This window comes from Camelina sativa, chromosome 14 (assembly GCF_030686135.1).
Source record: "Camelina sativa cultivar CO46 ecotype springtype chromosome 14, ASM3068613v1".
NCBI lineage: Eukaryota > Viridiplantae > Streptophyta > Magnoliopsida > Brassicales > Brassicaceae > Camelina > Camelina sativa.
In genome coordinates this window covers 2,422,054-2,442,625 of record NC_141893.1, presented here as the reverse complement: position 1 = coordinate 2,442,625, position 20,572 = coordinate 2,422,054, and the positions used below count along the sequence as shown (strand labels likewise).

The 20,572-nt window shown below is 39.8% G+C and overlaps 8 protein-coding genes across 16 annotated transcripts; 3 read left to right on the top strand and 5 right to left on the bottom strand.

Annotated features, from left to right (window-relative positions):
• Positions 1 to 82: 82 nt before the first annotated feature.
• LOC104743166 (vignain-like) lies at positions 83 to 1,448 on the bottom strand. The gene is made up of 2 exons (XM_010464278.3): positions 976 to 1,448; positions 83 to 870 (listed from the first exon to the last, which is right to left on the bottom strand). The coding sequence occupies exons 1-2, from the start codon at positions 1,418 to 1,420 to the stop codon at positions 284 to 286; spliced, it is 1,032 nt and encodes a 343-aa protein (XP_010462580.2). The 5' UTR covers positions 1,421 to 1,448; the 3' UTR covers positions 83 to 283.
• Positions 1,449 to 2,503: 1,055 nt separating this feature from the next.
• On the top strand, positions 2,504 to 4,658 carry LOC104739177 (phospholipase A1-IIalpha). Of its 3 annotated transcripts, XM_087484137.1 has the most exons (4): positions 2,755 to 3,114; positions 3,186 to 3,543; positions 3,882 to 4,202; positions 4,300 to 4,658. In XM_087484137.1, exons 1-4 carry the CDS (start codon positions 2,879 to 2,881, stop codon positions 4,369 to 4,371), a joined length of 987 nt encoding a protein of 328 aa, XP_087340263.1. In that variant the 5' UTR covers positions 2,755 to 2,878; the 3' UTR covers positions 4,372 to 4,658. The 3 variants fall into 3 exon arrangements, with proteins under 3 accessions (XP_010457749.1, XP_087340263.1, XP_087340264.1); XM_010459447.2 differs by having other exon boundaries at positions 2,504 to 3,114; positions 3,882 to 4,658; XM_087484138.1 differs by lacking the exon at positions 4,300 to 4,658 and having other exon boundaries at positions 3,646 to 3,917.
• A 104-nt stretch (positions 4,659 to 4,762) lies between these two features.
• LOC104739178 (uncharacterized) lies at positions 4,763 to 7,087 on the bottom strand. Of its 6 annotated transcripts, none has more exons than XR_015579912.1 (7): positions 6,421 to 7,087; positions 6,109 to 6,350; positions 5,924 to 6,010; positions 5,616 to 5,807; positions 5,456 to 5,537; positions 5,212 to 5,284; positions 4,763 to 5,090 (listed from the first exon to the last, which is right to left on the bottom strand). XR_015579912.1 is itself a non-coding variant. In XM_010459448.3 (7 exons), exons 1-7 carry the CDS (start codon positions 6,835 to 6,837, stop codon positions 5,019 to 5,021), a joined length of 1,149 nt encoding a protein of 382 aa, XP_010457750.2. In that variant the 5' UTR covers positions 6,838 to 6,956; the 3' UTR covers positions 4,763 to 5,018. The 6 variants fall into 6 exon arrangements, 1 of the variants encoding a protein (XP_010457750.2); XR_015579911.1 differs by having other exon boundaries at positions 5,616 to 5,811; positions 6,421 to 6,958; XR_015579910.1 differs by having other exon boundaries at positions 5,616 to 5,799; positions 6,421 to 6,957.
• A 50-nt stretch (positions 7,088 to 7,137) lies between these two features.
• Positions 7,138 to 11,157, bottom strand: LOC104739179 (transcription factor GTE4). Of its 2 annotated transcripts, none has more exons than XM_010459449.2 (6): positions 10,943 to 11,157; positions 8,356 to 10,821; positions 8,209 to 8,257; positions 8,013 to 8,123; positions 7,833 to 7,915; positions 7,138 to 7,607 (listed from the first exon to the last, which is right to left on the bottom strand). In XM_010459449.2, the coding sequence occupies exons 2-5, from the start codon at positions 10,480 to 10,482 to the stop codon at positions 7,869 to 7,871; spliced, it is 2,334 nt and encodes a 777-aa protein (XP_010457751.2). In that variant the 5' UTR covers positions 10,483 to 10,821; positions 10,943 to 11,157; the 3' UTR covers positions 7,138 to 7,607; positions 7,833 to 7,868. The 2 variants fall into 2 exon arrangements, with proteins under 2 accessions (XP_010457751.2, XP_010457752.2); XM_010459450.3 differs by having other exon boundaries at positions 8,356 to 10,666; positions 10,943 to 11,108.
• Positions 11,158 to 11,579: 422 nt separating this feature from the next.
• Positions 11,580 to 12,083, bottom strand: LOC109128854 (CLAVATA3/ESR (CLE)-related protein 3-like). Its single transcript, XM_019235973.2, has one exon. The coding sequence runs from the start codon at positions 12,033 to 12,035 to the stop codon at positions 11,781 to 11,783; it is 255 nt and encodes an 84-aa protein (XP_019091518.1). The 5' UTR covers positions 12,036 to 12,083; the 3' UTR covers positions 11,580 to 11,780.
• Positions 12,084 to 13,277: 1,194 nt separating this feature from the next.
• On the bottom strand, positions 13,278 to 15,406 carry LOC104739176 (TOM1-like protein 2). Its single transcript, XM_010459446.3, has 4 exons — positions 15,194 to 15,406; positions 14,403 to 14,905; positions 14,014 to 14,295; positions 13,278 to 13,879 (listed from the first exon to the last, which is right to left on the bottom strand). Exons 2-4 carry the CDS (start codon positions 14,886 to 14,888, stop codon positions 13,502 to 13,504), a joined length of 1,146 nt encoding a protein of 381 aa, XP_010457748.1. The 5' UTR covers positions 14,889 to 14,905; positions 15,194 to 15,406; the 3' UTR covers positions 13,278 to 13,501.
• Positions 15,407 to 15,518: 112 nt separating this feature from the next.
• Positions 15,519 to 17,926, top strand: LOC104739175 (mitochondrial ATP-independent inner membrane protease subunit 2-like). The gene is made up of 5 exons (XM_010459445.3): positions 15,519 to 15,698; positions 16,235 to 16,410; positions 17,044 to 17,227; positions 17,353 to 17,459; positions 17,556 to 17,926. The coding sequence occupies exons 1-5, from the start codon at positions 15,627 to 15,629 to the stop codon at positions 17,635 to 17,637; spliced, it is 621 nt and encodes a 206-aa protein (XP_010457747.2). The 5' UTR covers positions 15,519 to 15,626; the 3' UTR covers positions 17,638 to 17,926.
• A 36-nt stretch (positions 17,927 to 17,962) lies between these two features.
• LOC104739174 (rho-N domain-containing protein 1, chloroplastic) lies at positions 17,963 to 20,007 on the top strand. The gene is made up of 2 exons (XM_010459444.3): positions 17,963 to 18,178; positions 18,567 to 20,007. The coding sequence occupies exons 1-2, from the start codon at positions 18,133 to 18,135 to the stop codon at positions 19,760 to 19,762; spliced, it is 1,242 nt and encodes a 413-aa protein (XP_010457746.3). The 5' UTR covers positions 17,963 to 18,132; the 3' UTR covers positions 19,763 to 20,007.
• Positions 20,008 to 20,572: the final 565 nt, after the last annotated feature.

The following is a 20,572-nucleotide window of genomic DNA, read 5'->3' as shown; positions in this document are numbered from 1 at the left end:
GCAAGTTATCAAGCAGGATGCTTCTAGGAGAAAGGATCATCAACTCGTTCAAGCAAACATCGTGTGCTTAATTAGGCAGGTATTATAGTAAACATATGTTTCTCTTATAATCGCATATTATTTGTTAACAGTAACCTGGTTCTCAATGATCTCTAGTACTTTATTTCACACTCGTAATTATTTTAGCTGCGCTATTGCAGATTCTCATACAGAGAGAATTGTCATATCAAATTTTCTGTTATCCAAAAGGAAAAGGCTCTAAAGCTTCTGGAGATTTGTGGACTCACTGCAAGGGATAACTTGCGAGCATAGCAATACCACATTTACCTGTCTGTTCACTTAAACCGCGCTCCATCCGTACGTAGCCTTCTTCACCCCAGCCCGTTCCCCATGAATTCTTTACGATCCAGTACTTTTGATCGCCTTCTGCTCCATATCCAACGACAGTCACTCCATGGTTAAGATTTGTTCCACAGTAGCTTGTGAAAACACCAGAACTGTAGAGCTGGAAGATGAATCCACCAGCGTCTATTCCAACTGATACTGGCTGTTGAGCTGCAGCGATTTGTAGGCTCGCCTCATTCTGGGCTACCTTTTTGTAACCTTGTATCGTAACCACCTTATTTTTGGTTTTTTCTTGGTCGCAGGTACCCTCTATGCCTGTGTATGGGTAGTCGGTCTCGGTGACGAGTCCACCATTTGTTTTGATGTATTCGAATGCTGTTTCCATTAATCCACCGCTACAGCCTTTGTTGTAAGTACCGACGTCACAATCTATGAGTTGTTGTTCTGAGAGAGACACTAAGTTTCCTGTTTTGATTTTGTTGATGCCTTCAATAGCTGCCACTGCAGAGAATGCCCAGCAACCTCCTGCACAAGAAAAAGAAAACGCAATCAGGTTGTCATCAGTATAGTTATGAACGTTGGCAAAATCTTTAACTTTAGAATGAATTGTGTAAGAGCATAGTTTCATACCGCATTTTCCTTGATTTCTAATAGGAGTCACAGCACCTTGTTTCCTCCAGTCCACAGCAGCTGGCACCTCACCTGCTGGGTCACAAACCGGCCTCTGTTTCCTGTGTAACCTCGAGGAAGACGTGTTCAAACCGAGAAAATGGGCCTTAAACTCAGAATTGGTCATGTCCGCGAATCTGTTATCCGTTAACTTAAAGGGCAAGTGGAGGGAGTTGATGTAGTCAATCAACTGGACGTTAGACTGGTATATCCCAAACCGTAGCATCCACTCATCCCTTCCTCCATATAATTTGCTGTGGGTTTTAAGCCAATTCTCAAACCGCTGCTTCAGGGTTTTGTGTGGGTCATACATAGAGGAATTGACGGAACATAGTCTTGAAGCTATCAAGACAAAGCAAATCGAAACGATCAAGGTCAGGTTAGAATTTTTAAGTACGTTCAGCATTTTTGTTTGTTTTAAGATGGAGTTTGGGAAATGAGTTTTGTCTATGGTATATAACCTTCAGTCATGTGCTGCTTTCCTGGTCACAGGTTTTGTGTTTTGTTGCAGTTCCAGTGGGACAAGTTTCCTTCTGTCTGATTCTTAACAATATGCAGATACGTAAGTTTAAGAGTTTAGTCGTAGAATTTGGTTTATTTTAGTCAACTGGATAATATGTTTATGTTATGCCTATTTCTCCAGAAATCGTATTTTTTTGTCCTGAAAACTGGAATTTTCTCTTCTTTTGACAATTTGCAGATAGCATACTCGGTGTAAAACTGGTGCTGGTTTGGTTTCTCTGAAAATCGTTGATCCTTCCATAATAAACTTCTGTGTTGACAAATCATGAGCTATGGAAAAACATGTGACGAAGAGATTTGAGGTTTCCAGGTATACTTATTGTAGCACTTGTAATACTTACGATGATGTTTCTAGTTTGTTTAACTCTTGGTTTATGATACTGCAAAATAAGGTAGAATCAAGTTCATGACCCTGTTGAGAAACTTTTCGCAGATGTGGTTCAAGACTTGCTTGCTGAAGACTCTTTGTGTTCTGGAAAACCATTGCCGCCCCTGCAAATGTTCAATGAATATGCTTCGATTCAATCCTTCACAAAGAAAAGAAAAATCATGAATGTGGAAAGAAGCCATGGATATTGTTCAGCAAGAAATGTAAAACGAGGATGATGCTTGGGGTTGTCATGCCGATCTTTAGAATCTGTTTACTTCTCTGAGACAGTATGGTCATGTCAATCCATTGCAGATGACCGAAACTTGAATCGCAGACAAGTCTTTGAGAAGAAGAGCTTTCTGATGTCAGAAGTGCCCATGTACAAAAACTCCTGAATCATCATTGCCTGATATTGAAACTAAACGGTCAAATGATTCTCAAGCAGTACCACAAAGGTTCATTTACAGAGAGGACTGTCGCAAAATGAAGATAATGGTCGTAAGGGGTGGTTCAGTGGGATTAGATGGTGACATCTGCTTCAGGTTTGGCATTGATGCGAGATGATAAAATCTTGACGAACAAGGCAGAGCAGAGAACATGAATACAAAGAAACTCACCGGTCAAGTGGCTGAGCATAATCCCCTGCTTCGGTTCTGGATAGACGTTTCCGGTTTGGTTAAACCAAAATCATATTGGACAAGCCAGAGGGAATTTGTCTTTGATTTTAAAATTTGATGTAACTAACAAAACATGTTTTAAGCGTTGGTTTACCGTTGAAACTGATGTTAACACTATAAATTGTTATATGCGTACACTTAACAAAAACTTAAATCGGCACTATATATGTGAAGGACCGTGCATCAAGGACCAATTCCTTCACGCATTATTCAACTCTTTCACACAAGGAGCCATGTTACTATCCAATAATCAAGATCAAGAAGATAAAGGTTTGTAAAAAAATCTAAGGCAAATATGTTGGACGACATAGCAAAGAGATGGAAGGAGCTGAATGGCCAAAAAAAATGGCAAGGCCTGCTTGATCCACTTGACCCGGATCTTCGCCGCTGCCTCATTCACTATGGGGAGATGTCTCAGGTTGGTTACGACGCCTTTAATTGGGACCGCAAGTCCAGATATGCTGGTGACTGTTATTACTCCAAGAAACAACTATTTGCTCGAACCGGCTTCCTCAAAGCCAACCCTTTCAGGTACTTGCCATAAGCCCCAAATGTTTCATATTTGATTCGACAACATTAGCTTACCGATAAAAGAAATTCAGGTACGAGGTGACCAAGTACATCTACGCAACAGCTTCCATAAAGTTACCAATCTGTTTCATCGTCAAGTCTTTGTCAAAGGATGCCTCTCGCGTGCAGACTAACTGGATGGGTTACATTGCGGTTGCTACAGACCAAGGAAAAGCGATGTTAGGAAGGAGAGACATTGTTGTGGCATGGAGAGGAACTCTTCAGCCATATGAATGGGCTAATGATTTCGATTTTCCACTTGAGTCAGCTATCTCGGTTTTCCCTGTAAAAGACCCCAAAGATAACCCTCGTATTGGAAGTGGCTGGCTCGACATCTACACCGCTTCTGATCCTCGCTCTCCTTATGACAAGACTAGTGCACGAGAACAGGTCTTCACCTTTCTCTTTATCATCATATCAGTTTAGAGATGTTATGGTGGTCAGTCCAGTCCGGACCATTTTATTAATTTTGAAACATCATTGCCGGACCAGGACTGTTCCAAACCTAAGCCCACCACAGGCCAGGAAAAACCCGCTGGACCATTCATTTTTTGGGGTGCCTTTTTCAGGTCCAATGCGCTAAAATCAGTGACAGGGGTTCAACTTATCAAGGCCGATGGGTTGAGCTCATAACATGGCGTGGCGGCCCATGACAACATTAACAACCCTACTTCCATATCTCCTTCTTTCTCCTAATGGATGGCATTGTGTCTTGGTTTTGGTTTTAGGTACAAGGAGAGCTCAAGAGGTTGTTGGAAGTTTACAAGAATGAAGAAGTAAGCATCACTTTCACTGGCCATAGCTTGGGCGCCGTTATGTCAGTTCTATCAGCTGCAGATATTGTCTATGGCAAAAACAGCAACATCAATATAAGTCTTCAAAAAAAGCAAGTTCCTATCACAGTTTTTGCTTTCGGCAGTCCTCGGATTGGAGACCAAGACTTCAAAAAAATCGTCGACTCACTCCAACCACTAAACATCCTAAGAATAGTAAATGTTCCAGATGTCGCGCCACATTATCCACTCTTACTATATGCAGAAATAGGCGAGGTATTAGAGATCAATACATTGAACTCCACGTACCTGAAACGGTCTCTGAACTTTAGGAACTACCATAACCTGGAGATTTATCTGCACGGCATAGCAGGGATGCAAGATGCAGCTGGGGTATTCAAGCTGGAGATTGGCCGGGATATTTCTTTGGTCAATAAAGGATTAGATGCTCTGAAGGACGAGTACTTAGTGCCAAGTACCTGGAGGTGTCTGGCAAACAAAGGGATGGTTCAAATGAATGATGGGACATGGAAGCTGAATGTCCACAGGAGAGATCATGATGATAATGATGCTGCTGATGATGACGACTCCTCCTCAACTAGTAACCAACTACAAGAGCTTAATACAGTTTAGTTACTAAATCTTATAAAAGGTTCCGCAAAATATGTTTGTACACACAGAAAAAAATCATTTAGAAGCACAAAGAATCTAAGAACCGAATCTCAGTCAGTCTATGCAAATGCAATCCAAGATGAAGAAGACAGGTACATAGAAAGTGACAAATTCGAAATTTCTGTTCTTGGTTAAATTCGAAACCTCTCTTGGATGCGAGCAAATTTATAACATAAAGTGGTTGCTTGGATCAACTCTCATGTGAATTTCCACTGTGATAGTCACGCATGCACAAGGAGCAAAGACATAAAATCACCATAAACAATAGCCGCACTAAGAGACGAAAATTCTAAGCTAGAGCTAGGTTTAAACTATTTCGTATAAGAACACATTATTTGTTCTTTCAGATCCCAAGAAACCACGCCTGACACTCATCCATAAGTTATAACGCCATTAAATCATGACTCTGACCGCATCATGTCATTTGGGTGGCCTTTCGAGACTTGAATTCTCACTCTCCATTGCGATTATGTGAGTGAGCCTATCGTAAACCTGTCGTGATGAAATGCAACAAAAACCATACATTAAAACTTAAATAAAGATAACATCTTCAGCAAGAATTTGCCTTTTCCAGAAGCATAGCGAAGAAGACATGAACAAAGAAGAAACATACTGGAGAGAGTTGCTCCTTTTCATCCTGTTTGTTAGGGCCTTTATCCACTTCTGAACCACATGATGAATCATACCTAAAGATATATGGAATAAGAAAATTTAATCTGTTGCGCTAAATTCAAATGTGCCCTAGTGCGTTGATATAGATAAATATGCATTTAGATGAGCCATTTTTTTTTTTTTTTTAGAGAATCTGACTGGAGTTTTTCATTCAAACCCCGTCTACGTGGGTATAGTTTCCTTACCAATCTCGAGGAATGCCAGCCACCTCCCGAGCCGAGTGATTAAAAGGGCCCCTTAACTCAACACCATACTCTTTGATCAGATCTGCACAGCACATATGGTTAAAAACATATTTATGATTCTCTGTATAAAACCAGCGGGGGAAAGAAGACTTGTCTATGCCTTTAAATGTAGGGCAAGGAGCACGGTTCATCTTTTGACACACAGAGAGAAACCAGTCTACACCAACAGCTACATGTGCAACTTCCTCCTCAGCGATCTTAGCCACGATTTTTGAAGTCCTATAATCTCCGAAGCCGGTCAGCCTTTTGACCAACCTAGGTCCAGCATCAAGTCCTCTAGCCTCCTATAAAACTAACTAAATTGGTATGAATTATGCTATTAAAAGGCTATAAACACGTTGGTGTCTATCTCCAGTAACGTACATCTGCGATATCATCCATATGGGAAGAGTGGGGGCATTCAATTACCTGTACAAGAGGGATAACAGCCAAGCGAGCAGCAACATTGTTGGATGTTTTCTCGCATTCCCTCATGAGCAAGTTATATCTCCATACCTTGAAGAACAAGAAGAAGAAGAAGATGAAGGATAATGGCTGGCTTGAAAACCAATACAATACCAGTCAAAAAGTTGAAGACTTTAATGTGACAGAACTTGAAACCAAGCTCAGCGAGTCTCTGGGAACACCACAAGAAATGGCGACTCTCGTCATCAGCAACATGAGCAAAGTCATCAAAGAAGTTGTGACCCAAAACGTGGAAGAAAGGGGAGAAATGAGCAACAGTGTCCCAAGCCAAATCAATAGCATTGAGCTCGACATGAGCGAGGTTGTGAAGCATATGAGCATTGAGAGGAAGCTTCGAATCTTTCGGATTTGGAACTTCGTTGGTCGCAACCTGCAAAATACAAAGAAGCTGATTTGATAAACTAACATCAAATTAGATAAGAGAGAGAGAAAACACAGACGAGGAGTGGTTTGGGAGGACGAGCTGGAGAAGAAGGAAGATGTGAGATTGAACCAACAGGGAGATTCTCACGTCGCCAACGCGAGAAAGCTAAATGAGAGATATGAGATTTGGAGAGAGGGTCAGAGGTTGAGAGGACGAGAGCTCCGAGATCGGCGAGAGAAGACGCCGCCAATACCAGACCGGAGAAGTCGGCGGGAACGGAGTCGGAAGAAGGGAGGAGAGGACCCGCAGGTCCCCAGAGACGAAGGTCATTGACAGGACTCTTTCTCCAGCTTTCCAGACCAGACCAAAGCTTGTGTTGTTGTTGTTGCTTCGCTGCAGTAGAATAAGAAGAGGAGAGAGCAGTGGAGATCGTGAGAGAACGAAGTGGAGACAGAGAATTCAGTGGAAAGGGACGCAGATGATGAGTCAACATTCTTCTCTCAACCCTTCTCTCAATGCTTCTTCAACAGCTCCTCTTCCATAGCCTTTGGACATTGCTTCATCTTTTCCCAAAAAGCTTTGGTTTTTTAACCAACTCAATAGTTACTGTGGTAGAAAAATCCTTGGAAATCGAACTCCAAATACGAAATTCAAATTGGCATGTTTACATGTTTTTTTCTTTTCTAATGTAAAGGTGAAACCAATTCGGTAGTATGATTCCCTAGCAATCCATTGTATAGATCGAATAGAGAAGAGGGTAGATAAGGGTAGTAATAGTGTGGAAGGAAGCAAGGAGAAAACAAAGCTAACAAAGGGGTCACAAACTCACAAGCTTACAATACTACAAGTTTTTAAGAATCCAGAATCTTTGATTCAAAAGCACCTAACTAAATTGATCAAGCAGTCAAACCAACTAAACCCGCTAAAAACAAAAGACCGAGAGAGAGTGTGAGAGGCAGAGATATACAAAGTGAGACACCAAACCCAACCCAACCCCTACGGTTACATCTAAAGTAGACAAACACAGCCATTATCCTACTACGTCAACCCAAAAAAAAAAATAATAAGAATAATAGACTTTTCTTCTTCTTTTTTACGCTAACAGTGATATGATGAATATGATACAATCTTTTCCTCCCATCAAAGATAAAAAAACCAAACCCATCCACTCTCTAATATTTCTCTGCCCCCAAGCCTGTACGGTCATCATCCTTCCTTCACCTCCCAAATCCTCTTCTACTCTACCTCCATCTTTCCAACGCCCTGTTTCCACCATAAAAACCATCACCCCGATTACATATACAACTAGAGATCCCTATGTATGTTTCAAGGCAGCACCAACTATCAGCATATATATATATATATATATAACAAACTACCCAGGATATTGACCAGCAACATTCAACATGCCAAAATGGATATAAGGAAGATGTTGTTGACAACACATATGTTATTTAGATTAACAGTGAATGATAGCGATGAACTTACATATTTGTCAACATCAACCCTCTTGTACACTAGACTCTAGGTCCGATCTGATCCAGATGACGAAGAGCTGTCACTGTCCGAATCTGCACGCCCAACACAGAGAGGGGTTTAGTAATAAATTTTTTTCACATTAGCAATATATCAGAGGACATGTTAGATAACTCAGAGAGCAGCATGTACCACTAGAAGAGCTGGAACCACTGGAAGAGCTGCTTGAACTACTTGATCTGCTTGTCTCATTGTTTTGCTTCTCCACTTGCGAAGGTAATGGTGTAGGAAGTGTCTTTTTAGCTGCGGTAAGAATTATTATCCCTAAGTTGTTCATACCAAAGAGAGGGAAGTTATATATCTATATATAAGAGCCCGGCAAAATTACCTGTGTTGCCACCCTCCCTAGAAAACTCATGTGCCGCTGGTGCTGGAGCCTGCAATCAAGAGGAAAAACAAACAAATATGAGCATACAATTTCAAGTAAAACAAGAAAAGCAAATAACAAAAGGAGTAAAATTCTCAGGATAACTACCATCTGTTGTTGGCTATTCCTCTCGGCTTCTGCTCTAGCTTGAATAGCTAGCTCAGCTTTTCTCTTTTTCTTGCTCAAGCCCTTTTTGTAGTTGGTTACAAATCTGTCCAACTCCCACAAGGTCTCTGGATCAACACTATCAATATCAACCTCAATTTCTTCATCCCGTAGCTTCACAGCAGTATTCCTCTTGTTAACAATTTGTACAATTGCATCTAGTTTATCTGGAGGCAAGTTTTGCAAGTGGCCACTTAGCTTCTGCTTCTCCTCATATGTCATATCTCTTTTATTTGGTTCGTTGGCCTTTGGCTTCTTCAGAGCAGGTGTCCTTCCAGAAGGTGTTGCACTAGTTGGTGTTCTTCCAGGTGTTGTAGTTGGTTGGCGATTACTCCAGTCGGCTCTGTCTATCGTATTCCTCACATTAATCGGTGGTGGCGGCATTGTAGGACCAAGTCTAGACCTCATTGTATGAGTTGGAAGATTCATTTCATAACCAGTGACAAATCTCATTTCACGATTGTAGTCTGCCTCTATTACAGCCCATCTTTCCTCAAAGATCTGTAATAGTGTTTCCGCCATGACATGGACATCTTGTCCTGGTGGGTTGTAAGTCATGGCATTGTGGAAAGTAAGTCTAACATCATCTGCAAATTCTCTTGGTGACTTGTACAAATTTTTTGTTAACGCAGACTTTATAGTTCCCAAATCCATAGGGTGCTCGATAATGGTGAAGTAATCATGCAAACCTAGACCCTTCACGTCTACTGGAGCATTAAACACCCAACCATGCTTATGTTTCATCAGCCTTTCAAGAAGAGCACTGCAATGCTTGAAAACTTTAGACCCTGCACTAAACCCATGCCCAGCATCTCCTCCGTGCTTCTTCGCACTTGATTTTGATTTCTTGTTACTCTCCGCAGGTGGTAACTTGTCACCAAGTAAAAATTCTGAAGTTCTATAAAACTGATTTGCCTTGGGCGTTCTTTTCTCTTTCTCCACATGCTCATGGACTCCCTGAGTATTCTCCAACACTGATATGCTTAGTTGATTTACAGGCCTTGGTGCTCTGATGACCTCACGAGGAAGTCCAGCTGAGGCAAACCCAGAGAGAATCCTTCCTCCACCATTATTAATAGCAGTGTTAATCAAAACACGAGAATCATTGTATGCACCAATCTCACCCTCTTTATCCTCTATCTTCTTTACCATACCTCTGACCACGTTAAGCTGATCCTCAAGCTTCTTCCTGATCTCCTCTTTCTGTTGCTTCGTTGTGGAAGCTACATGTATCCTAATACGACCATCTGCGTCCTCCTCCATAGGCATGCTTCCAGCAGCAGTAGCGTGAGCAGAATCAGAGGTAAGGCCTGCGGGCTGTTGGGCATCAGTGGCATCTCTTTCAACAAGATTTTCAGGGTGAGCTTCTTTTATCAGATTATCTGCATCTACCACGTGGACATATTCCTCAGAAGACACTTCAATGGGATTCTTATCAACAACAAGTGTATTGACATCTTCCACTGATAGGGAATGAGAAGGTACTTCAATAGGGTTCTTGTCAACGATCACAGTAGTACCATCTTCTTCTTGGGCAAGGCTTTTAGGAGGTTCCTTGATAGAGTTTTCATCAACAACCACTGTATTGACATCATCTTGTGCTTTGTGGCTTTCAGAGGGTGCATCTACAGACTTGTCGCCTACAATAGTGTTCACAACATCATCCTGACCCAAAGGAACGTTCTTATCCGTGGCATCATCCTGAGGTTGGGCATGAGAAAAAGCTTCCACAAGAGGCTTGTCAATGACTTCATCACCAGGCAGGCTGTCTGAACGTGCTTGAGTTGAGTTTTTGGCTATACCAGCCGCATTGTCTTCCTGAGAATTAGCCCCCTCTTGGACAGAATCCTTCACCAAGACTATAGGATCCACGGACTCTGGAGCTAGAGTTTCAGGAGGATTCAAATCATTGTTATCATTGTCGTTTTCTAAATTCCCCTCTGGTTTCTCGATGGCAAAGAAGGGCGACTGTTTTCTTTGACCTTTGCCTTTCCTCTTATAAACTTTAATGATTTGCTTCTCTCTAGCTCCATCGATTCCTTCTCCTCCGTTAACAGGCTCCGACGCCATACATATACTTCAGAAACCCTAATTTCACGCTCTTAATTTTGCCCTAAATTGATTGATGCCTTTTTTTTCTTCACTTGTCCCGATTAATACTGTCAGAAAGCCCACAAATCAGCCGAAATCAAATCTTCCACCGTGAAACCCTAATTTCCAGAACGATTCCGAGAGAGTGTGCAAATTTGTGAGACTGCACAACAAGGCCCACGAAATTAGGGTTTCTGAATCAAATTTGACGCAGCAAGTAGATGCCGACTATATACGATTCAAAATTCCCAGGATAAGAAGAACAGAGACAATTAGGTCATTCGAATCTCAGAGCTTTGAGATCGACACGAACCAAACCTTTGGGAAAAAAGAAAAAGAAAAAGGGAGAAAACTTTCTTCAGGAAACGGAACCAGTAGAAAGGTAAGGGAAAGCAAGAATTGATCTGGAGAAAGGAGAAATTGGATGAAGCTTTTTTACCTCAGCGAGCTTGGGAGAGAGAAGGCGCCGCAAGAGCGAGGAAGAAGAAGAAGGAGAAGAAGAAGCAACCCAGCGTTAGATTTTTTCGGCTCGTTTACTCGACCCGATAGCTTTTTTTAGGTTTGGGCCTAATAACAAACCAAATCAATTTCCCAAATATGATAGTATCTATAATAATCAAATTAAAATAAATAAATATACTTCTCAACAACAACAATAAAATCTTGCTTAAGATAATATTTAAATAATAGTACCATTTTCCCCAAAACATTAATTCCCATGTATATATAATTATATATCCATAATTTATGAGAGATATTTAAGTGAAGGAGATATTAATAGATTAAAGACTATTTGCTAAAATTAGGACAACATACAGTATATTTTTTAATAAATTTGATAAAAATCATAATATTCTTTCCTGAAATGTTAAAAGTTTGAGCGTGAGATAATTTGGTAATAGTTATTAGTTACGATGATGGAGTTCGACCATGCATATTTTTCTCTCTTCCAAATTATGTGTAATATACTAGCTAGCTAGCGGACTATGCAACTGAATACAATAAATTGTGTTGCCAGCATGCAGCTCTATATATAGTCATGGGAAAACAAAGTATGTATCTCACAGTTCTGTGTTGTTAATTTCATGTTTGATATATAATGTTTATCATAATACGTTACATATGTCGAGCTAGCAAGCTGTTTTAGGTGACGCATCTTTCTTATTTGAAGATTAGAGCTCGAATACATTACACCATTAGGATTAAGTTAAAAGGTTTTTAATCTTATTGAACCTTTCTCTCAAAAATGGCATTACATAGTTATACATTCTTCTAGGTCAGTGATGCCTCGGGTCAGGACCGCCAGGACTAAGTCGCTTCGAATCAAGAGTATTTCCAAGGATCGTCTCTTCGCCTTCTGATCTCACCTTCACCTCTTTTAACCTCTCAAAAAGCTCTCGTCTAATCTGTTCCAAACGGACTCGACCAGGAAAACTCTCTTCCGCAACCAAACCTCGATAGTGGTGCACCGAGGTTAATTTGAGTAATAGAATTAGCAACACCAAACAAACCCATAACTTGAGACTTACCATATATAAGTGACTTCCTCTTAAATCTTGAAGGTAATAAGCTAAATATAAAGTCTTTGAAGTTTAAAGGTTGATCTCCATATACCCTCAACATCAATGGTTTATATAGGAAGCTAAAGCCTTACTGAGTGTTCATTCACCAATCTATATTTAAGTTGAAATCTAGTCAGATATAATATAGCTTCCCCTATACATCCCTAAATTCATTTGATCCTCAATATGTCATGTATTATATATTTCTCTAAGTAACACTTGCAAGGTCATCATCACTTATTTGCGTTTGCATTATATGATATTTGTCATGTTTTGGGGGTATAACGTATACCTTTCCATAGATGCCTATATTTTAATGGCGAACGTAGTGACGTAAGGTTTAATTTCTTTAATTTTCTAAAAAGTAAAAACACACAAAAACATAACTTACCACCAAACAAAGAGCAAGCATCTGATTAATATAGCTGTGAGGAAAAATAGAAGAAATTGCAATTCATATCCATGCCATTTTTACTCCCACCATAGGTCTTTCCATAAAATATATAACAAATCAAAAGCAACTGGAGTTTTATAGTAATTCCATAGAACCCAAATGTATAGTAACTACAAAATCATTTATAAAGGATATGTAGCAAAATGTCAAAATCTCTTTAGCTTTTTGGTTGATGGAGTGAAATGGATAACCAATGAAGACAGACGCATGACGTTTTCAGAGTTGGGAATGTATGCATAGAAAAGGTGGTGGAGACCAATCTATAACCTTTTTTGGATAAAGAACCAATCTATAACCTTAAACGATGAATATATAAGTCCACCAAGACATATTATATAGTTTTATTTGATGTATAATAGCGTAAGTGGTTACGGCCACGTCCACTTCAATTGGTAGAGCATGTCGACGACACAAGAAGCTGATTATAGAAGCATCAATAGACGAAAAGAATAAAGCACGTCAAAGTGGTGACGTTTCATGAATTAACTAATTTTTGTTGCAGTGAAACAAATCGTCTATATGCACTAAACTAAGTTACAAAATTACTTATATGATTATATCATGTAATCTTATGCCACTGTACCATTTCCGGGTCCATCTTCAAAATTAGCATGTTTCAAGAAGAATGTTAGACTCTATTCTATCATTTCAAGCGAGTTAATATGATAATGAGGTGAATATATCAAGCCAGTTATATCACCCAGCAGGGAAGTTAGATACTAACCTCACAAGTCATAAACACATATAAGCAAGTAGCATGCAGACCAAAACACCTCGTATAACTGTTTCGGGTGAAGATTCACCTAAGGTTTAAAAATGTCTACAAAAACCAGTTTATAACACAAAGCGAGAAACGAAGCTAAAACGGTTCCACACTGCTAGTGGGAATCCATTGTTATAATTTAAAAGCAACAACCATCAAGAACAAATCTTCGCAACATTCTGATATCCATGTCGGAAGAAAGACAAAACACAGAACTGCTCATTTCTCATCTTCATCACTCGAAAGCCCGAGTTCTATTTTCACCTGCTTATCCTCTTTGACGGGTTTGTCGGAGGAGCCTGATGATTCTGAATGTTTTGTGTCATCCCCGTCACCCGTTTTCTTTACAGGTTGCTGTTCTTCCTCTGTTGGTTTCGGACCAGCATCTTTGCTTCCTGATGATTCTTGTTCCACCACGGAGGCTTTCTTCTCGGTTTCATCAGGCTTCTTGTAACTAGATAGAACGCGTTGGAGCTCATCATTCAGATGCAGAGCCTCGAAAAGGACTCCCTCGTCGTCTGTTGTGCTCTCTATGATCATTTGAATTAACGGCTGACATTGCTTACATTTCTCCATCAGGCTTACCGTTAGATCGTCCTGTAACCGTAACATATAACCTCATTACTTACTTTTGACCAGTAATAGTATCAATGAATACTCAAAACACACATAGCTGAAAAAGAGTAATGTTTTTTTATAAAGCTTAATGAGCAGACAATGCAAAAGGTTACCTCTGTGTGATTAGGCTTCCCTTCAGTATTCAACATGCTAGAGAGTAACTCGAGGCTGTTCCTTGTAATCTCAATCTGTTCTTTCTTATCCTCTATCGATAAGTTCCCAAAGTTATAATCAATACCTTCATCATCCCCACGAGCCTGTTCTTGATTAGGAACCGGATAGCTACCAGGTGGAGGAACTGGAACAGGCCGTTGCATAAGAGACTCCAGAGAGGTTTGTCCCGGCATTGAGTTCTCTTCACCACGAGCGTTTAAACTGTTCACGCCTTCTAAGCTCTAAGAGAAACCACAAAGAGGAATAAGAAAAACAGAGAATGACACAAAATAACAAAAAAACGTCTTTTGCATGATAAGCAAATCAGATTCAGGAGAGATTTTAGTACCATATAAGTCTGATGAAAAACAGGAAGATAAGTAAGATCTTGGGATTGTCCCCAAGCTCTAATAAGCTGAAAAGCTCGCTTCCTGTTCTCAGGATCAGCTTCACCGTTCTTGACTAACCAAACCATCTCATCAAGAACCTTCTCAGAAGCAACTTCAGAGAAAACCTTCTCGCAGTTCATAGCACAAGCTTCCAGAAGCTCAAGGCTCAGCCTTTGGCTCACAGGGCTCCTACCTGAGATCTTCCTCTTGATAGCTCTAACAATCTCGGTGCCGTTAAACTCGTCGTTGTTAATCTGAGCACAAATCCTCATGTTCATTCCCCAGTTGGGCTCCTCCAACGTCTCTAAAGTAGCTTCATCAACCATCTTCGATTCCAAGGTCGGAGCTTGAAGCATGTCTTTCACTTTCTCACTAACCATTCTGCTCATCTGAGCTCCACCAGTCTTCAGCTTCTCTCCCCATTCCGCTATCTTCAATTTGTCCATACTCTTGTGATCCCCACCTACACAATTAACCCCAAAAATTCTCTAATTTCACGAAGCCCTAAAAAAACCCTAATTTGATTTCCGATTCGGTTTCGAGTCTAATATTTAAACAGCACGCAATCGTAAACTCTGAATCAAGATGAATCAACCAATTATTTCCAAATCTAACGAGCAAAGATCAGGGAAGGCAAAAAAAAAAAAAAAAATTACAAATAAATTAGATCTATGATCTATCAGAAGTGATGATCCTTGACACTAGAGAAGAAAATATAAATTGAAAATTGAATCAATGAAAAAGTGAGAACCTGAGATGAAGTTTCCAACAGATGATCCAAGTCAAAGTTTTTCTTCGCAAGTTGTTGTATGTGTTTGATATTTTGTCTTTGATTATTTAAGCTTCAATCTGCAAATCTGTAGGAACGAAATGTTCAGCAGGGAAACAGAGAGAGAGTGTTAGAAAAAGAAAAGATGAACACGTGGCATGTTGACGAAGCTAACTCGAACTTCTTGTCAGGACTTTTCTTGTTGGGGTTAATGTGATCAATTACTTAATTCAGGATGAAAATTCGAACAGTAAAAAATAGTTGCGAGGCTAATTTGAACATTCTTTAAAAGTTTAGACTCTTTTTTACAATATTTGGAAATCACGAGAGTTTTATGACCGACGAACCCATAAAACACTAGTTCGACCACGGCGGCGAAGGAGTCCATTCCGATTAAAGTCATTAGCATTTAACGATGGCCTCCATCACGAATTGGGTCCGATACATGGCTCACAAGCTCGAGTACTCTCTCACTCTCAGCCTCAAGGTTCTTTCTTATAACTCTCTTCTATCACTCTGTGACTCAGGTTGCATTTGCCTTACAGGATTTATGGATTTTGAACTTTCTTACTCTCTCTGTGTAATTTATAAAAAATTGGTTTTGGATTTGATTAAATTGACTAGGGTTTCTGATTTTATTTTTCCTTCCAATTTTGATTTATCTTAAGGGAATTGCTTCCATAAAGCGCCATTGTTCAAGAAATTTTGCTTCTTTCGAGCTATGCAAACAAAATAGTTATGCTTTTCGTTGGTGATTGTAACTATAATAAAAGAGCTCACTTTGATGTTAAAAAAGAAAAAGAAAAGGGAAATACTTTATGCTAAGGGATCATTTCTTTAATATGATCAGTTTACGTTTAAATCCAGTGACCTTAAAAAAAACCTTCATGATTGTTATAGTCCTCTGCTTTATCTTCTGCTGCACCTCAAGGCTCAAGCCGTTTCTTTCAGTTCATTGAGTTGTAAGTGTGCATGTATAATCTCTTTTATTTACCATCCTTGGGGGTTACTCTGTCTGTTCAGAAACATACTAGAGAGAAGCTCAGTGACCGGGAACTCTTTGGTGTAGTCGTGAAGAATCTATTTTATGGAAGGATAACCTACTTACACAACTCCAATAAAGGACAAGAGATGGCCCCAACCATGGGATCAAATGAAAACACGCTACTTGTCCGTAAGCTACCAGTTGTTGATACAAGGTATCTTTCTTGGCGTTAAGGGTTTGTCTTTTGAGTTTCACTTACATAAACCTTGAAGTTACCGCTTCGTGTTTCATGAAATGTGACTCTGTACTCTGTAGTTGCACTGCTGGACTGCTAGTTATCTGAATGGGATAAAGTCATGAACTTTAGATTATTTGTGTTTTCTTTCTTTGCTTCTAAATTTCCATTAGCTATATCTTACTAGGGGTTTTTAGATTATTTTTATTGACTTTCGCGCATTTCGAGGTTGTAAGTAGGCATAAGGAATCTAGGATTGACATTGGAGTTTGTATTTGAAGTCACAACTGTAGACAAGAGTACGATTTTTGTGAGGAGAGCTAAGTTTCTCAGTTTCCTTGATCTTGAGTCACAAAAGAAATAGATTTTTGTTGTTTTGCTCTGAATCCTCTGATAAATAGTGGGCGTATGTATGTCAGTCTACCTACTTTGATTGGACGGAATTGATTAGGTTGGCACCGATGAGTCCATTGAAAATGTGAATTTTGCATTTCAGCTTTTTGATGTATCTAAACATCAGCTGAATCCCCCCAAGTTCTCAAGCCTTATCTAATCCTGTGCATGGTTATTACATATGAGTGATGCCCATCTGACTTTTGTGGTTTTGTCTAGGTACGTATTCATTGGGGATGCTGTTGTCTTGAAGGACCCGAATGAAACAAATAAGTATATAGTCAGAAGATTGGCAGCTTTAGAAGGATCTGAAATGGTTTCAAGTGATGCAAAAGAGGAGCCTTTTGTTCTTGAAAAGGATCAGTGCTGGGTTGTAGCTGAGAACCAAGAGGTGAAATCTAAGGTACACCATAACACGACACACTTGCAAAAGTCCGGCTCCCTTACAGTTATCTATGTAGCGCTCTTGCAATGATGCGTTACACAAGAGAAACTGAAACTCTGTATACTTTTGGTACGTTTGAGTAGGAAGCATATGATAGTCGAACATTTGGTCCGATTTCAATGACGGACATAGTAGGAAGAGCTATATATTGTCTGAGGACAGCTGTGGATCATGGTCCAGTAAGTAACAGGTAAGAGAAGAGGTTATCATCTCCTATCAGCTTTTAATCTTTCTCTTATTCTTTTCTTACTGAGATAGAGAAATAAACCCTGTTTGGTCTGAACAGTGAATTTGCCATGGAAGAGGATTCTCCAATCCTGGCGGTAGAACTTGATGTGGATGAAATGGCAAAAGACCACAAGGCGTAATAATAACAAGGAAACATCTCGCACCACATTTCACTGTCTCTTTGTTTCAGTTTTCTAAACTCCAATGTAGATTTCATTGGGAGATGTTTGTGGCAAATGTTGGCCCCCCTTGGTTCTAATCTTAATACGGATACTGTTTTGAGTGTTGAGGAAAAAGGTTCATTCATGGTGGCTTTATCCTCTATGAACAACCATTTTCTTTAGAGAATCCGAACCACGGTTGTAAACCGAGCTAAACAAGACTGTACCGAAAATAAAATAATATGAAATTGATTTCGGTTTGGTAGAATCGTGACCGGGAAATTAGGTCGAATTAGTTTTCAGTTATGACAATCGCTTCGGTTTTATTTTTCGGAAGTTGTCCAAAGCCCATAAAAAAGCCCAATATTAAGAATTAGAGTTTGTTGTTACAGAGAAGACAAAGAGAGGGTCGAGAAGGAAAAGGGCAATGCAAGAAGAAGCATAAATCTATCTTCTTTTCGCCGAAGTCTGTTCATGGCGATGTCGGGAACTTTCCATTTGAATTGTGATTACTTCCCTGGTACTTCACTATCCTCTCTCTCTCTCGCTCTTTCTCTAACATGTCGTTGTTAATTTTGTTTTTATGTATATGTATAATTGTCGTTGATAATTTAGTTAAGCCTTCTCTATATGTTTGCTGGGAAGATTGTTGCTGGGTTCTTCTTTAAATTCTCATTGAGCACTCACTGTTTTATGCATTAGTCACTATAGGCGGAAACGGCGGTGTGTTAAGAAAATATGATTTTTGTTTTGTTGTCCACCAGTTGTTCGATGAAATGTTTCTGAGAGTATAATATATAATATACTTCGGCTTATTCGTGTGTGGACTGTTTACATGCTTCTGTTTACTTATTTGTTGGTATTTTTAAGCTTACTTTTTGAGGTATATTTGCTTGGTAAAAACACAGGTTGTACACTTTCAGACAGCCGTTGCTTCTCTAACTCTGCTGTTTCAAGAAGAACGCTTGCCATACTACCTTGGTCTTCCTGTCTGGATCACAAGAATGGGCGTCTGAAATCTATCCGCAGTACTAGTTCTTTTGTGTGCCGAGCTAGTTCTGGCGGATATAGGAGAAATCCTGATTTCTCAAGACTTAATAAGCATGGTTCCCGTGGAGGCAACAGGCAAAACGAAGGGAGAGACGATTTTGATATCGAAAACTCTGACATGTTGTCTTCAAGAAATGGACCTTTACTCTCTCTATCTAACTCCCCCAAATTCCAAGCTACCTCATCCCCTGGACCAAGAGAGAAAGAGATTGTGGAGCTTTTCAGGAAGGTTCAAGCTCAGCTTCGAGCTCGTGCTGCTGCAAAGAAAGAAGAAAAAAAGATTGAAGAATCTTCTAAAGGGCAGGGGAAAGAAAGTGAAACTGTCGACTCCCTTCTTAAGTTACTAAGGAAGCACTCGGGAGAGCAGAGCAAGAAGCAAGTTAGCAAATTTAGCAGCCAGGGAGATGTGCATGGAGATACTGTCGACAAACAGGATCGCAATGGAAATCTTGCCAATTCAGCGAACAAAGATTATAATTCATCATCCTTTTCCAGACCAACATCAAGCTTCAGAAGAAAGTCGCCAGTACCAAGATCTAAATCACCGCCAGCTTACTCTAGCGAGGCAACTTTTGATCAGGAATCAAGTTACAGCGTAACTTGGACCCAGAAGAAGGATACAGTGGAGTCGCATGGTGAGCCTGAGAATGAGCCTGTGAATGAGCATGAGAAGGAGCCTGAGTATGAGCATGAACCTGAAAATGAGTTAGAACCTGAACCTGTGACAACTATGCTTGCATCAGAATCAGAGCAGAAGCCAGAGTCATCATCATTTTTTCAAGAGGAGGAGGATGATGATGATGTTACTCAAGAGGTGTTATCAGATGATGATGATGTTATTTTGGATGTGTTATCAGATGATGAAGAGTCTCTCGATGATGCTGACGAAGATAGTGATGAAGCTGAGGAAGAAGCCGAGGAGGAATCCGTGGAAGACTTGAGTAAACTGAAGCTGATGGAACTGAGAGGCATAGCAAAGTCACGGGGACTAAAAGGGGTTTCAAAGATGAAGAAAGCCGACCTGGTGGAGTTGCTTCGTAGTAATTCCAGCTGATTTGACAGTGAAAGAGACTCAAATACAGATGAACCCTGCTCTAGTATGCACCACTTGAAATGAGTTATTTTTCTGTTTTTTGTTTGTTTGAAATAGTACTGCTTGGTTTACTAGGATTTAATCTTTTGTCAACTCAGTTTTCGCGAGGCATTACTTGGTGTTCAGTCATGGATTTTCAAAAATCTATTACAAACCGGTTGATATTTGTTGTTTTAACATTCTATGATATATATGGTCGACTCAAATCTCTCTTAGTAGCTCCAAATTCTTGAGAAGTAGCACAAATGCTTTGAGACTCACAAGGTGTAGTTGCATATTGTTGAAGCTCATCAGAAATGGTATTAGAGTATTGTAAAAAACGTTTCTGTGGCTCAGAAACTTACTCTATTAGTCGGCCATGCTATGTCAAAAAAGTGAACTGGATTTGGCTCATCCGAGGTAGGTCCGGGACCTCGCCAGAGTTACTGATAAAGTGATAAATTGAGAAATATCATCACTATTCTCTGGTTGATTTTTCCATTTAGTTGTCACTTGTCAACCACGTTTTAATCATTTCATGCTTTTCTCATTGGTTTTATGTGTCGAAGAACCAAAGTTTTCCATTTAGTTTAGTTGATGGTGGTGATATAAATCTATAGTGGAGTCATCGCTGGATCATCGATAATATCAATGGTGCTTCTTTGGTAATAATTTTTTAGGTTATCTCGTTTTGAGTTTTATTAATGTGCAATTCAGCTTTTGTGTTTAGAAATCACTGAGTATGTTATGCATGTATAAGTATGTTACGAGAAAGTGGACCTTGATTAATCA

Coding starts and splice junctions, on each gene's coding strand:
- LOC104739178 (XM_010459448.3), bottom strand. CDS start 6,837: ATGTTGACTCATCATCTGCGTCCCTTTCCACTGAATTCTCTGTCTCCA. Junction 6,351..6,420: donor GTCCTCCCAAACCACTCCTC/GTCTGTGTTTTC, acceptor TGTATTTTGCAG/GTTGCGACCAACGAAGTTCC. Junction 5,800..5,923: donor CTGTTATCCCTCTTGTACAG/GTAATTGAATGC, acceptor TTAGTTTTATAG/GAGGCTAGAGGACTTGATGC.
- LOC104739177 (XM_010459447.2), top strand. CDS start 2,879: ATGTTGGACGACATAGCAAAGAGATGGAAGGAGCTGAATGGCCAAAAA. Junction 3,115..3,185: donor CTCAAAGCCAACCCTTTCAG/GTACTTGCCATA, acceptor AAAGAAATTCAG/GTACGAGGTGACCAAGTACA. Junction 3,544..3,881: donor AGACTAGTGCACGAGAACAG/GTCTTCACCTTT, acceptor TTTTGGTTTTAG/GTACAAGGAGAGCTCAAGAG.
- LOC109128854 (XM_019235973.2), bottom strand. CDS start 12,035: ATGGTAAGTCTCAAGTTATGGGTTTGTTTGGTGTTGCTAATTCTATTA.
- LOC104739176 (XM_010459446.3), bottom strand. CDS start 14,888: ATGGACAAATTGAAGATAGCGGAATGGGGAGAGAAGCTGAAGACTGGT. Junction 14,296..14,402: donor TTTTTCATCAGACTTATATG/GTACTAAAATCT, acceptor GGTTTCTCTTAG/AGCTTAGAAGGCGTGAACAG. Junction 13,880..14,013: donor GGAAGCCTAATCACACAGAG/GTAACCTTTTGC, acceptor TTACGGTTACAG/GACGATCTAACGGTAAGCCT.
- LOC104739175 (XM_010459445.3), top strand. CDS start 15,627: ATGGCCTCCATCACGAATTGGGTCCGATACATGGCTCACAAGCTCGAG. Junction 16,411..17,043: donor CTACCAGTTGTTGATACAAG/GTATCTTTCTTG, acceptor GGTTTTGTCTAG/GTACGTATTCATTGGGGATG. Junction 17,228..17,352: donor ACCAAGAGGTGAAATCTAAG/GTACACCATAAC, acceptor ACGTTTGAGTAG/GAAGCATATGATAGTCGAAC.
- LOC104743166 (XM_010464278.3), bottom strand. CDS start 1,420: ATGCTGAACGTACTTAAAAATTCTAACCTGACCTTGATCGTTTCGATT. Junction 871..975: donor TAGAAATCAAGGAAAATGCG/GTATGAAACTAT, acceptor TTTCTTGTGCAG/GAGGTTGCTGGGCATTCTCT.
- LOC104739179 (XM_010459449.2), bottom strand. CDS start 10,482: ATGGCGTCGGAGCCTGTTAACGGAGGAGAAGGAATCGATGGAGCTAGA. Junction 8,258..8,355: donor GGAATAGCCAACAACAGATG/GTAGTTATCCTG, acceptor TCTTGATTGCAG/GCTCCAGCACCAGCGGCACA. Junction 8,124..8,208: donor TAGGGAGGGTGGCAACACAG/GTAATTTTGCCG, acceptor TTCTTACCGCAG/CTAAAAAGACACTTCCTACA.
- LOC104739174 (XM_010459444.3), top strand. CDS start 18,133: ATGGCGATGTCGGGAACTTTCCATTTGAATTGTGATTACTTCCCTG. Junction 18,179..18,566: donor GAATTGTGATTACTTCCCTG/GTACTTCACTAT, acceptor GTAAAAACACAG/GTTGTACACTTTCAGACAGC.